The following is a 15113-nucleotide window of genomic DNA, read 5'->3' as shown; positions in this document are numbered from 1 at the left end:
AGCACAACACAACACAACACACTGCCTCACAACCTGAAAAATCACCCATTCATGGTTCCTGAATGTTTTCTGTTTGTCATGCAATTGTCCGCACCAATTCCCAATAACAACTCCTTAACAATAGATTTCCTACTACTGATATCAAGCCAACTGACCTATGATTACCTGCTTTTTTAAAAATCTTTCCTATTCCTAAATAGTGAGGTCACATTTCCAATCTTTAACCTGTGAGAACCATTTTAGAATCTATGCAGTTAAGGATGCTGATCATTAGTTTCTGGGGATTGATTTCCTAACATTACCATTATATTTCCAAATCTAGGTTTTTTACTAATGTTATCCCCAACAAGCCGTACACTTGACTCATAGTCCTCCACTACTTCTAGGATTTTGTTTAGTTTAGAGACACACCATGGAAACAAACCCTTCGGCCCACCGTGTCCAGGCTGCCATCGATCAGCCATTCACATTTCTATGTTATCCCACTTTCTCACCCACTCCCTACACCTTAGGAGCACATTTACAGAGGTCAATTAACCTACAAACCTGCACATCTTTGGGTTGTGGGAGAAAACTGGAGTACCCTGAAGAAACTCACACGGTTACAGGGAAAATGTGCGAACTTCACACTGACAGCACTTGCAGTCAGCATGTATTTTGAAATATCAGAATTATTTTGTTATTTCCTCAAAGTAATTCATCTTGTTTCAACTAATTTCATTTTCACAGGTGCACGGAAGATCTTTTAACCTGTTCTTATTCACATTTCCTTTTTCTTATCAATGCTTTGGTCCACCTTTTCTGAATTCCAGAATTTTCATAATCTTCAAGCCTCTAGCTCCTTTTACCATAATAAATCCTTCATGAGCCTTTCCCTTTGATCAAATATTATCTTTAACACCTCTTGACAGCCAAACGGGACTTTTTTTGTTGAATGTTTTACTGTAAAATAATAAATATTGTTACTGCCATTTTTTGGTATTTTTTCCCAATTTCACGACCTAAATCTTTGTATGGCAAAATCAGCCATTACCATCCGTCCTAATTCAACATAAAGATACCATGAACCTAATACTAAAAAAAAAATTGCAATCTTCCTAAGAACATAAACAAATAAGTTACCGACCTCCGCTCCCTTAGGCAGACTTCCCTTTCCCCATCACAGCTGCATCCTCTTCACCCTTCTGTTATTCTCTTTTTAATGCCCATGTGAATAAGATTATTCATAATTTTTAGCTGTCAGCTATTTAACACCATGCCATGTTTAACACATCTCGAAAAAATGTTGGTTCTGCTGCATTTTAGTGGTGAAGAGAAGCAAGTCATGATATTTGTTCAAGAGGATAGTGGCATCCATCTCCAACCTGGCCAACCACAAGCTGATTATTGCATATTTCCTTTATTGCTAAGATTATATAATTGCATTAGACCTCTCAGCTGCCAAAAATATTTTCATCTTCTAATTAATGTCAACTTTTCTTTTTAAATCACTTTTCTCGTAAAAGCTGATACCTTGAGACATCAAATTCTGTAATCTGCTTAGGAATGGTCGGTTAACTGTTGACGTTTAACCCCGAGAATCTCTCAAATGTATCAATAAACACTTGTTGACAATTTCAGGATGTGTTTCCTTGCGGCAATCATCTGGCTTTCCAATTGCTGCATATTTTGTAGTGCCACATGTTCTAAAACAGTAAATTAGAACTTTACCCAATATTTCAGATGGGAAACAGCCATACCGAGTTATGGGTTCAAATGCATAAATCTAAACTATCCTAAAATGCTATTTACATTATCCCGCAGGCAGTTTCAATCCTCAGTTATCTTGCCCCTCACATGTTTTCTTTTGCTTTATTCTTACCCATTAATTAGTTTACTGTTCCAAATGTAATTCTTCTTTCCAAATAATTTTCTCAACCAATGTCATGATTTGAGTATGAGGTGTAATTTAGGGGATGCAGGAAGAACATGAGAACTATTCCAAATTAGATCTTTGAAAAATTAATACTTTAAAAAAAAACAAGATATCAATTAAATTTGCTGAAATAGTCTGTGTCCATTTAAAAATTATAAAACTCTTTGAAAAATACAAATAGTAAAGGATTGTTTCCACATCAGCAAATGGGTTAAATATGTAAAAATAATCTACAATTAATGCCAGAATTACATGTATAATGACAGAAATTTCTTCACCAATATAAATGTGAACTAATAACCACTGCATCAGCACAAGAACTGAGTCAATTTACTTGCACCAACCAAAATGTTAAAAGGGAACTGTTTGACTCGCACGATTATATATAAGCCACTCTCACATAAAATACAAGAGACTGATGCTTGCAGTCAAGAGAGTGCAACGATGAATGCCACAACTGAATTTGATGAAAGCAAACTATTGAAGATCGTAGTGCCATTGCTGTTGGTGGAATTTGTTCTTGGCTCAATTGGGAATGCCATTGCTTTGTGGATCTTCTGCTTTCGGATGAAACCTTCAAAACCAAGTATCGTTTATTTGTTTAATCTGACTGTAGCTGATTTTCTTTTGATGTGCTGCTTGCCATTTCGACTGGCTTACTATGTGAACAAAAAGAACTGGATTTTTGGGGACGGTGCTTGCCGTGTGCTACTATTTATGGTGTCTTTGAACCGAGCAGGAAGCATTTCTTTTCTCACCCTTGTCGCATTAGATCGCTATTTCAAAGTAGTTCATCCGCATCATAAACTGAACTCTCTATCTCAAGTACATGCAATACTTGGAGTGACTCTTACCTGGGCTATGATGATAGGAATGACCTCGTACCTTCTCTTTGAAAGTCATGTGTTTAAGCAGAATAACCTTACATTCTGTGAAAGTTTCAACTTGTACAATCCTTCAAATGTTGGTGCAACATGGCATGATGTTTTGTTTGTTGTTGAGTTTGTAGCACCACTGGGTGTAATCCTCTATTGTACTTACTCAATCGTTTCAAGACTTCAGCCCACAAAAAATGAAATCAGAAGAAAATGCTTGAAGGCTAAACGTGTCGTGATCACGGTGGCTGTGGTGTTCATACTCAGTTTTCTGCCCAGCAACGTTGGAAGAATTGTTGTACTGTCGATGCAACCAAACAAGACAAAAGCTAGCAAGGAATACTGGGCAGCAGTTGAGGGGTTCTACGTTACACTCTGCCTAACCTACGTCAATAGCATGCTTGATCCAATTGTCTATTATTTCTCAAGTTCAAAATTTAAAAACATTTTACACCGAAAGCGTTCCAAATAAGCTGGAAATTAAAAAATTTCAAAACTCACCTGGCATTTCTCCCACTAACAGCAACCAGTTCAGACAAGGAGAAAAGATCAGAATTACATCATATTATTCAGTGTGTATGACAACTGGCATTTAAACCGATTTAAAAGAAAACATATGCAAACTTCTGGGAGGCTGGTCAAGCAGGAAGGCAACAGAGTGCATATGCCCACTGAAAATGCAAGAAGATCTGCTGAACATTGGACGATGGGAGTGAATAGGATGTAACTGAACTTGGGAGTTGTCTTACTATGCTGTACCATTGTCAATTTCCACCCGTCTCATAACCAACAAGTGGTCAGAGAAGTCGCAGTATCTTAAGCTACTGTTCATGGTAATATATCTCCCCTTGCCTTCTCTGGATCATACAAGATCCTCAAGTGCTTGCATTTACAAATAAGTAGTGTTTGCAATATTAATTGTTCATTGTAATATGCTTTGATTTGAAAAAAGTGTGCACATTTGGTTTTCAAAATAGAAATAAAATGAACATCCCATTAACCAACATCTGAACAAAATAAATGTCAGTGAAAGTAACAATCTTAAATGTTTCGTAACCAAGCTTAATTTTTCAAGATCCTACTGCAGCATTTAAGTAGTCAATATCAATAGATAATTGCTTTCTTATTGCCAATGTAAATTTTAAACAGTGCAAGCAGTAAATGTGGATTTTAATTCAAGCATATTAAAGATTTTGTGAAGCTTAAAATCACAGAGCTTATTTACAAAAACTTTGTTTACCACAAAACAATAATATCCATTTTTTTCTATATTACTTATGTTAGTTTTAACAATGCATGTAGTTTGATGGCACTTGAGCAATAAATACAGTTTGGTTGAATAAAGGTCTCATGTTACTTCTATTTTATGTCATTAATACATGAGGAGGCTGCTAAAAATGATATACGAGGACTTTTTAATATTGTGCGGAGACTGTAAAATAACTGTTGTGACATGCATTCTTTTCCATATACTGTAATGTATTTGGCAAATATTGCACATGTTGCAATTTTGCATATATATAGCAAATATTGCAATTATTGCAAATATAATTTCTTAAAATTAACAGCAGTTCCAACCATCTCTGGATGTCGCAGAAGTTGACATTACACACTGCTTTCGGAAAACATTGGTGGATGTGAAAATATTCGCTCCATAAATAGAATTTACATAAACAACATCTGCGTTAATGGAATACAAGCACATGAATCCACTTTCTCATCTCTCTTCAGGGTTGGCAGTCAACGACTACCAGTAATCCCAACGCAAAATACTACAGATGCTGGAAATCCAAATTCAGTAAATGAATCCAGACTTTGTAACCACATACAGTAGGCAAACATTGCCCATTTTTCCAAAGGTCTCTTGATTTTAGTCAGAAACAAGAACGATTATCCCTTCCTTATTCTGGGAATGAGGTTGCTTAGAAACAAAAAAAAACTCAAACACTAATGGAACAAATTGAAGATCACAAGATAACAATAAGGTTACACATTCCTGACACAAACACCCATCTAGGAATATTAACCAGAGAATAAGTGCAAATCGGACTTGTATGTTCTGAATAGCCCACCGAATACTAGCCAGTGCATTTACTCACCTGCTGTCGGAAACCTCCTCGGATATCATTTGTTAGTAGCCCCCTTCATATAGATTTCAATATTTTCTATCCTGACTACTTCGCAAATATTCTAATGCTAAGTATAACATGTACATAACGTGACAAAATGATAAATAAAAATTTCGAGCAACATATTTTTCCACAGGAATGTCAAGGAAGCTATTCCGTCTGATCATCCAGAAACTCCTGTGGAATAAAATAAGTTTTATAAAAATCATTAAAAATTCATTTAAAAAAAGTTATTCATTCTTTAAAAATATATTGAATTTAAAATGAAAAACAAGGAAATGACAGAACAGTTAAACGAGTACTTTGGTTCTGTCTTCGCTAAGACACAAACAATCTCCCAGAAATACGAGGGGACCGAGGATCTAGTGGGAGGGAGGAGCTGAAGGGAATCCACATTAGTCAGGAAATGGTGTTAGGTAAACTGTTGGGACTGAAGGCAGATAAATCCCCAGGGCCTGATGGTCTGCATCCCAGAGTACTCAAGGAGGTGGCCCTAGAAATCGTGGATGCATTGGTGATCATTTTCCTTGTTCTCTCGACTCTGGATCAGTTCCTGTGGACTGAAGGGTAGCCAATGTAACTCCACTTTTTAAGAAAGGAGGGAGAGAAAACAGGGAATTATAGATCAGTTAGCCTTGCATCGGTAGTGGGGAAGATGCTGGAGTCGATTATGAAAGATGTTATAGCAGCGCATTTGGAAAGCAGTGATGGGATCGGTCAGACAGCATGGATTTATGAAGGGGAAATCATGTTTGACTAATCTTTTGGAATTTTTTGAGGATGTAACAAGTAGAATGGATAAGGGAGAGCCAGTGGACGTGGTGTATCTGGACTTTCAAAAAGTCTTTGATAAGGTCCCACACAAGAGATTAGTGTACAAAATTAAAGCACATGGTATTAGGGGTCAGCTATTGACATGGATAGAGAAATGGTTGGCAGACAGGAAGCAAAGAGTAGGAATTAACGGGTCCTTTTCAGAATGGCAGGCAGTGACGAGTGGGGTGCCACAAGCTCGGTCATGGGACTCGTTGTTCACAAAATATATTAATGATTTAGACGAGGGAATTAAAGGTAACATCTCGAAGTTTGCAGACGACACAAAGCTGGGTGGCAGTGTGAGCTGCGAGGATGCTATGAGGCTGCAGGGTAACTTGGATAGGTTGGGTGAGTGGGCAGAAGCATGGCAGATGCAGTATAATGTGGGTAAATGTGAGGTTATCCACTTTGGTGGCAAGAACAGGAATGCAAATGATTATCTGAATGGTGTCGGATTAGGAGAAGGGGAGGTGCAACGAGACCTGGGTGTGCTTGTACATCAGTCACTGAAAGTAAGAATGCAGGTACAGCAGGCAATGAATAAAGCTAATGGCATGTTGGCCTTCATTGCGAAAGGATTTGAGTTTTGGAGCAAGAAGGTCCTACTGCAGTTGCACAGGGCCCTGGAGTATTGCGTGCAATTTTGGTCTCCTAATTTGAGGAAGGACATTATTGCTATTGAGGGAATGCAGCGTAGTTTCACCAGGTTAATTTCCGGGATGGCGGGACTGACATATGATGAAAGAATGGGTCAACTGGGCCTGTATTAGCTGGAATTTAGGATGAGATGGGATCTTCTAGAAACATATAAAATATGGATTGGACAGGGTAGATGCAGGACAACTTTTCCTGATGTTGGGGGAGTCCATTTAGGACTGAGATGAGTTCTGAGATGAGATGAGTTTTTCACTCAGAGAGTTGTGAATCTGTGGAATTCTCTGCCACAGAAGGCAGTGGAGGCCAATTCACTGGATCTTTTCAAGAGAGTTAGATTTAGCTCCTGGGGATAAGGGATTCAAGGGATATGGGGTACTGATTTTGGATGATCAGCCATGATCATATTGAATGGTGGTGCTGACTCGAAGGGCCAAATGGCCTACTCCTGCACCTATTTTCTGTTTCTATATTCTTTTTTTTTTTAAAGGCAGAATTGTGTTTTAAAGAGAATTGCTGATATACAGTGGCTGATAGGCAGTGCCTTGTCTTCACCTGTGCATCCCTTTATCAGTGCGAACTGGGCTAAAGGAGACAGCACGGGTGTATCTGATCCCATACTGACATGTCAGTCGTGCATTTACTTATCTACACGTGTCTGCTAAAGAAGTTATTTCATTGAACTGAAGCCAGGGATCTTGAATCATCTTTCCACAGTCTCACCAGACCAGGGGTCAGCGGCTTCCCATAACTCATCAATCTGCAATCAGCTACTTCCATAAAAATCTTTGCCGAACCTTGCCACTATATTAGCTCCCTCACGCTGAATTATTATTCCCCGAGTCATCTAAATTTATGATGTCATTAGTAAATAATACAAATGTTGTTAATCTGAGTAATATGTACATTACAAGTTTTTTGTGAGAAAGAACTATTTTATAACTTGTTATAATAGTACTTTTTGCTAAACATGAGAATGGCCTTATTGAAGGTGGCATTTATTGTAATCCTCGAAAGAAAATGAACGAAATAGACATTAAAAAATATATTGTACCTTTAAATAATCAAGAGAAATATTTGATTTGATGGGTTTTCCTTCATGCTTTAAGTAGTCAGTTACCACAGAGAGAGCTTCATTGAGGCTGTAGGTGTAAAGGCAAATGAATTCAAAGCATCAAGGAGAAATGAAAAAAAAGGACATCCTTTAGAGTACATGTACAGTACGTGATACAATACTCAAAACATATATCTTGATTGCAACAGGATCCAACCTATTTGAATAATGTAGTTTAAATCCGACCACATGAACTTTGAATTCTTCAACTTCACTTAATACCCAAACCACTCCCCCCTTTCCTCTGACCCCTTCCCACCGCAGTGTGCACACATTTCTCCCACTTGCTCTTGCTCCTTTCCCCTTCCCTGTATGCTCATCTCCCAATCCCCGTCCAATATTTCCCTTTCATCCCCCCCTCTTATCGCTCCCTCTGGCTTTACATCTCCTTTTTCTTTTCTTATCTGACACCCCTTTGTCTCCTTTTCACTTCCAGTCTTTGTCACTTATTCCACCCATCTGCTAACCACCCTCCTCTCACCTGTATCCACCTATCTCTTGACAGGCTTTGCCCCATCCCCATCCCTCTTTTCAAAATTTCCCCCCATATTTTGCTCTGTCTGAAGAAGGGTCCCAACCCGAAACGTTACCTGACCATTCCCTCCACAAATGCTGCATCACCCACTGCATTTCTGCATCATTTTGTCCTTTGCTCAAGATTCTAGCACCTGCAGTTTCTTGCGAAGATATTATCCATGTCCTATCAACATTATTATTTAAATTTAGAAGTGTGAAAGTGGATTTTGTTAAAACATACAAGGACATGAGGGATCTGGTCATGGTGGAAGTGGCAAGGATGTTCTCTTGTTGGAGAATCTACACCTGGGTACCAGTGTTTAAAAATAAGTGATTGCCTATGAGCCAGCACTGCCATTCAAGATGATCATGGAAAATTAGTACCCCATTCCTGCTTTTTCCCCATATCCCTTGAGGAGTTGAGTATAGAAGCAAAGAGGTCCTTCTGCAGTTGTGCAGGGCCCTAGTGAGACCACACCTGGAGTACTGTGTGCAGTTTTGGTCTCCAAATTTGAGGAAGGACATTCTTGCTATTGAGGGAGTACAGCGTAGGTTTACTAGGTTAATTCCCTGTCGTACGTTGAAAGACTGGAGCGACTGGGCTTGTATACACTGGAATTTAGAAGGAGAGGGGATCTTATTGAAACATATAAGATTATTAAGGGATTGGACACGCTAGAGGCAGGAAACATGTTCCCAATGTTTGGAGAGTCCAGAACCAGGGGCCACAGTTTAAGAATAAGGGGTAGGCCATTTAGAACGAAGATGAAGAAAACCTTTTCACTCAGAGAGTTGTAAATCTGTGGAATTCTCTGCCTCAGAAGGCAGTGGAGGCCAATTCCCTGGATGCTTTCAAGAGAGAGGATAGAGCTCTTAATGATAGCAGAGTCAGGGGGTATGGGGAGAGGGCAGGAACGTGGTACTGATTGTGGATGATCAGCCATGATCACATTGAAGGGCCGAATGGCCTTCTCCTGCACCTATTGTCTATTGTCTATTCCGTTAGCCAAACGTTTTGTCAAACGACAAAAGAACCAAGAACGGTTTTAGGGTATTCATACACAAATTAGTCAATTCAAAAGCATTATATAAGTACAAAATGGTCAGAGGTGAAAAATATAAGTAATTTATTTTCTATTTTTCAAAAAGAAAACAAGTCAAAAACAACCACAGTGGTTTTGTAGTTATAGCACAGCATAGGAATAGAGCCTTCTGATCATCATATTCATATTGATCTTTGCACCATCAAGACTAATCCCATTTACTCACATTCGGTTCTAGGTGATTTTAGAAAGTCCTGAGTACATGCCTCAAACATTTCCCTCAGGCAGTGCATGCCAGATTCCTACAGCCCCTCAAATTGTATCTAAACACCCTACCACTCCTCTTAAACTCGTGCCATCTTGCCTCACACAACCTTAAAAAGCTTTTCACGGTACCTGGGGACACATGACAATAAACTAAACTACCTTTGGGAAGAGATTTCTATCCGATAAATCCCCCTGATAGATATTATATACCTTTATTGGGTCTCATCCTCAGGTCTTCACTCAGCTTATCTCCTTATAATAGAAATTCTTCAATCCATCTACACACTGGAGAATCTCCTCTGCAACCCATTCTCTCCAGTGTACTCTAGTGAGCATTATAAAGAAAATAATCCGTGATGAAAGCAAAGCCATTCTAATGCCTTACATGGGCACTGATGTTAACTGTTAGAATGCTTTCTTCAGCTTTAAGTGCCATGCTTTATGAAAGGTGCGAAAACAAAAGGCACAGAAATAATTTTCTGTCATACTAATACGTTTTTGTTATAAGAAATGATTTGAAGAAGCTGTGATTCTTTATTTCAACAGTGAAGATTAGGAGGCAATCAATCAGAAAGACTCAAAATTACTTAAAGCTTTGATATAGTTCAATTATTCGTGCCAATCATTGAGATTCATGCAGATGTAAAGTCAAGAATATCAACAAAGAACAAACTGTGGTTAAGAATATTAATTTCCCTTTCTTTTAAATACATGCAACACAATTATCAATTCCAAAATCCACAATAGTTTTTTTTTTTTTTAAAGGAAATATTTCTATTTTTATGCATGAGGAAAATGCTGACGAGTGGCTTTACAGGCAGTTGTTCAGAGATGTAGGTCGAAACACAATGGGCCATATGTTTTCTTTATGTGTGTAGGATTCTATAATACTTTGCTTAGTAGCTGGGGTGACTAAACATAAATTTCACTCTCCTCCTTTGATTTGAGCTTCAGAAAGACTCAAGGGCATATCCAGAACAGAAGTTACATGCATCTCCCCGAACTCCGAATGTAACAGAGAGACACAAGAGACTGCAGATGCTGGAATCTTGAGCAAAATATATACTTTTGGAGGAACTCAGCAGGCCAGGCAGCATCTGTGGATGAAAATGGATGGACAACATTTCGGATTGAGACTCTTCGTCTGAAGGACGATCTTGACCCGAAACATTGTCTGTTCAATTCCCTCCACAGATGCTGCCTCATCCGCTGAGCCTCAGCAGCTTGTTTTTTGCTAAGAATCATAAAGAACAAACAAAACTAAATGTCAGTAAAGAATCTGGATCATTAATTGTCAAACAATTTCCATTTATTCATATACTCCGACTCATTTTATACTTACCAGCTCCTATTTACAAGGTACTTCACCAGTTCTTGCACACGATTGTTATCAATCATGTATTGTGTTAGAAAAGGAAAATATTTTGATCCAATAAGCCTCTCGTAGTGTTTCTTATCTGCAATGCTACCCAACGCCAACTCCTTAATCTTTGAAGATTAAAACAAAGTAGAGGACTTTTTAGAGCTTTTAAAACGAGAAGTGACACCAGTTTAAATTGGTTTGTTAAAGTAACTCAAACTTGCAACTTATAACCCAATACATATAATAGTCAATTAATATGGCAATTCTGATGAAAGATCAACTGAGAGCCACAAAACTGTTTCTATCTCTTTAAACGTTGTCAGTCATTTTAGTTTTTATTTTAGATTTCCAGCTGGCACAGATAATAAGCTTAAACCACAGTAGCAGATGAGTATGGCAATAGAACCTCTGATATACCAACTTTCAAACAGGATCAGTGTTAAATTCAGTGGTTAGACAAGCAGTATCACATGGACGATCACAAAGTAAAATAGTCGATTCCCTGTGTTACTGACATGACCAAGTAAGTACAGAGTTCCACTCAGGTAGCTGGCGTGATAATTGAACCAAGACAAGGGACAAATGAAAGATGGAAGGCAATTGTTGATGAGGGATAAGGTCATAGTGAGAACATGAATCCACTGCAATTTTTGAGTTTCAAGTATCACAAAATGGGAGGGATGATGGAGGCAAGAAAAGACAGAACTCTGGACCAAATCCACCAATGCAAATGACACATTTTGCACGTTGGGATTCTGCATTGGCCAGATACTAGCAAGGCTAAAAAGCACCCTACTGCTAATTTATTTTTCACCCATCAATGATTAATTGCAAGGGTCTTTTACATTTCATTTTAACTAGTGGATCATTTATTCATGTCTTTTGAGTTCTTGCAAACATTAAAACCAAAATTCTTCCCCTGCTACACATGTACAATTATTCATTTTTAGTCTTGGTTTCTGGTTCCTGACTCAAGCCAGTCTCTGCCTGCTCCTGACCCATGCCTGCCAGCAACATCAAAGCCCAACCTGCTATTGGCTTTCAGTCCCACCTTGCTATTTGCAACCACTAACTTGGTCCAAAATTCAACGTTTACCCAAATCTTCCAAATCTTTCCCCATCAACTTTTTCCCATTAATGCAGTTTGAAACAGCACAAAAAATCATTGGAGTTATGTCCTCACCATGAATCCTAATCAATTTAATAAAGTTTTATATATCAACTAGTTTAACATTAATCTGACAACATACTTCTCACAAAAATTGAATATTGACTGTAATACATAAAACAGTATCGCAGAAGAACAGACCCTTCGGTGCATAATATCTATGTCAAACATGATGCCCATGACCATCTTATACCTACCTGCACATAATCCATATCCCTCAGCTCCCTGCATATCCATTTGCCTATTTAAAAGTATATTAAATGCCACTATCGTATCTGCCTCAACCACCATTCCCTGCAGCGCGACCCAGGCACTCACCACCCACTGTTTAAAAAAAAAATGGCCCCGAACATCTCCTTTAAAATTTGCTCCTCTCACCTTAAAGCAACGCCCTCTAGTATTTAATTTTTCCATCCTGGGAAAAAGGTTTTGACTCTCTACCCTGTCGATGCCTCTCATAATTTTAATGTTTGCTCATTTAATTATTCAGATCCTTGGGATAATGTCCAAAACAATAATATTTTATAAACCTTTAGAGGCAACACTTTCAGTATTGGCATGCCTAGTTTTTGTACGATATGATATTTTACCTTGGATGCATATCCTGCAACCTCTCCCGTTGTCATGTGATCAACAACTTGCTGCAAAAGGGTCACAGAATCAACAGACAAGAGAAACCCCTTTAACCAAAAAGAGATAAATATTACACAAAATTATTTAAACATATGTTCTGTATGTCATAGACAAATATTTAAAGTTTGTATATTCATTAATATTTCCAAAGGGGGAGTTATGTTCATGCACTGGAGATGCAAGGAACAGCAGATGCTGGAATCTTGAGTTGAAACACAAAGTGCTGGAGGAACTCAGCAGGTCAGGCAGCATTTGTGGAGGACATGAATAGGCCGAATGTGCAGGAAGGAACTGCAGGTGCTGGTTTACACTGAAGACAGACACAAAATGCTGGAGTAACTCAGCGGGACAGGCAGCATCTCTGGAGAGAAGGAATGGGTGACGTTTCGTGTCGAGACCCTTCTTCAGACTGAGTCACGGGAGAGGGAGCCACAGAGATAAGGAAGGGTAAAGTGTGTGAAAACAAGACATCAAAAGAGATGCGGTTGAAGGAAAATGTAGAATAGATCATTGTTAGTTTGTTTGGGATCCTGATCCGAAACATCACCTATACCATGTCCACCACAGAAGCTGCCTGACTTGCTGAGTTACTCCAGCACTTTGTGTTATGTTTTTACACTGGTTTATCTGCTTGGTGGGAGTAACATGACATTCATTTCTATTACCTTAATTGATTATAAATAACTAAAGTCATCATCTCCAGTCTAAATTAAATTACACAACACAATCGTATTAAGTTGCTTTCTACCTGACTTCCAGTATTTCTGCCAGAAAACAAATACTCCTGCAAATAGCTGATGTTTATTGCTTCAAAAACTACATACCTGTATTTGTTGTTTCTTTTTTTCTGCTGAAGGGATAAGCAGCAAACAACCTAGAGCAAACGCTGACAACTCCAGCTGGACGTATTGTTTTGCAATGCCAATCAAATCGAGATCAGGTACAACAGGACATCTTCAGGATCAGAAAATAAATGGGATAAAAAGCATTTTACCACCAAACAAGATAACATCATTATACCTACTTCAGCCAGATTACCTGCAAGGAACAACATTTCACCACCCTGTCTAAGTTGGTACCAATGTGTTTGTCATTCAATCTCTTGTGATCTCTTTCGCAGACATTCTTTGTTTTGCGAAGCCTCCCACCTTCATTGCAACTTAAAACATGCGTGTTTTCCAACATGTTAGTTTTGATGAAATTCTGCTTTTCACACTCCAAATACTGTCTGATCTGTTTAGTATTTGAAACATTTTTTTTGTTGACACATTTTGCGTAGATGGTCATAAATATATTGGATGCAAAATATTCAGATGGTGACTAAATATTATTAGGGAGACAAAAATTAGCCAACTTTGGAAAATGAGTTAGTTTGAAGATAAAATGAATGGCATGAACCATATGGAGAACCAAAGATAATTAAACAGTTAAAAATAATCATCCTTATCTTCTTTTTATAAAGAGTAAATGTAATGTTTTATATTGTTCACAATTTCAGGATAGCCCGGTCAATAAGTTAATTTTAGAGCAGTGACAATTATCGTAAGAAACTTTGTAAAAAAAAAGTTTAGTTCAAATAATTAAAATTCTTGACAGTCCCGTTAAGGGTTGAAGACATAAAGCTGATGGGTTGGAAAACAAAGGTTGCTAAACTGAGACACCCATGACTTGGCATGTACCTTCTTGATCAGACTGCTTGCTGCATTGTCTCTCTTATTGCAAGGTGGAATACTGGGGCACAAAAAAGGGATGCGTATAACGAGGGCTTTATGAAGAGTTCTTGCAAGCAGTATAAACTCTGCCATTTGACACTCAAGGTGTAAGCTATTGCTGTGGGAATGGAAGTCCAGGGCGATTGATTCTCTGCATCTGACTCCGGTTCGTGCAGGTGCAGGTGGCAGGAACCAGCACAATGTATAACAATGACAACCATGTTATTGTAACACCAGTTCAACAACACAATAAAATAGGAACAGGAGGAGACTAGTTGGCCCCTCAAATGCGTGCCCCGCAATGTAATATGACCAGGGGTGATCTAGCCCAAGCCTCAACTATTCTTCTGTGTTTTCTGCAGGGAATATGAAAATATGGGAAGTACATTGATGAATTAAGCTGGATGTTTAAGAGTTTTGAACTGATGGATAGTGTTCTCTCCTAGGTATAAAAGTGGAAAAGCTAAAGTCTTCAGAGCTTTAGAATCCATCGCTCATGAACAGCCTATTTACTGAGAAGGTTGTAGAGTATCTTGACTTTCACTGATATCTCAGTGGGCTGAGGAAGGAGACTGGAGTGCCAGGAAAACTCACAAAGGTCATGGGGAGAATGTGCAAATTCTGCACAGACAATACCGGAGGTTCACATGTTGATCAGAAACCTTTTATGTTTTAGTGTTCAGTAAAAGTAATGGCCAAGAGAAAGTGAATGTGCATCATGACTGAAATTCCCTAAAATGGCATGAGAAAATAGTCGTAAATTTTAGACAGTTCGCAATAAAATAAATTTGACATTTGAATTTTAAAGACAAAATAAATTATTGAAACTGTTTTTCAGACTGTGATCATAAAATGCCTGTAGATAAAGAAACTCAGTAGCCAGCTTCTCTATGAGTCACTGCATCGTT

At 38.3% G+C, this 15113-nt stretch overlaps 2 protein-coding genes across 5 annotated transcripts in view; one reads left to right on the top strand and one right to left on the bottom strand.

The window, feature by feature from the left end:
* Window positions 1–2359: 2359 nt before the first annotated feature.
* LOC144605810 (hydroxycarboxylic acid receptor 1-like) lies at window positions 2360–3262 on the top strand. Its single transcript, XM_078421375.1, has one exon. It carries the CDS (start codon window positions 2360–2362, stop codon window positions 3260–3262), a length of 903 nt encoding a protein of 300 aa, XP_078277501.1.
* A 696-nt stretch (window positions 3263–3958) lies between these two features.
* Window positions 3959–15113, bottom strand: part of kntc1 (kinetochore associated 1) — a 110763-nt gene continuing 99608 nt past the window's right edge. For all 4 annotated transcript variants that reach the window (XM_078421676.1, XM_078421675.1, XM_078421677.1 and 1 more), the window contains exons 60-64: window positions 13318–13447; window positions 12451–12540; window positions 10672–10817; window positions 7444–7531; window positions 3959–5096 (exon numbers count right to left, since the gene is read on the bottom strand). In XM_078421676.1, coding sequence (XP_078277802.1) covers window positions 5070–5096; window positions 7444–7531; window positions 10672–10817; window positions 12451–12540; window positions 13318–13447 — 481 coding nt within the window. In that variant the 3' untranslated portion in view covers window positions 3959–5069. The remainder of the gene's footprint in view (window positions 5097–7443; window positions 7532–10671; window positions 10818–12450; window positions 12541–13317; window positions 13448–15113) is intronic.

This window comes from Rhinoraja longicauda, chromosome 25 (assembly GCF_053455715.1).
Source record: "Rhinoraja longicauda isolate Sanriku21f chromosome 25, sRhiLon1.1, whole genome shotgun sequence".
In the NCBI taxonomy this organism is placed as follows: domain Eukaryota; kingdom Metazoa; phylum Chordata; class Chondrichthyes; order Rajiformes; family Arhynchobatidae; genus Rhinoraja; species Rhinoraja longicauda.
The sequence above is the reverse complement of the archived record's forward strand: the minus strand, read 5'-3'. Positions and strand labels throughout refer to the sequence as shown.

Excerpts from the sequence above, each read along its gene's own strand:
- LOC144605810 (XM_078421375.1), top strand. The coding sequence starts at position 2,360 with ATGAATGCCACAACTGAATTTGATGAAAGCAAACTATTGAAGATCGTA.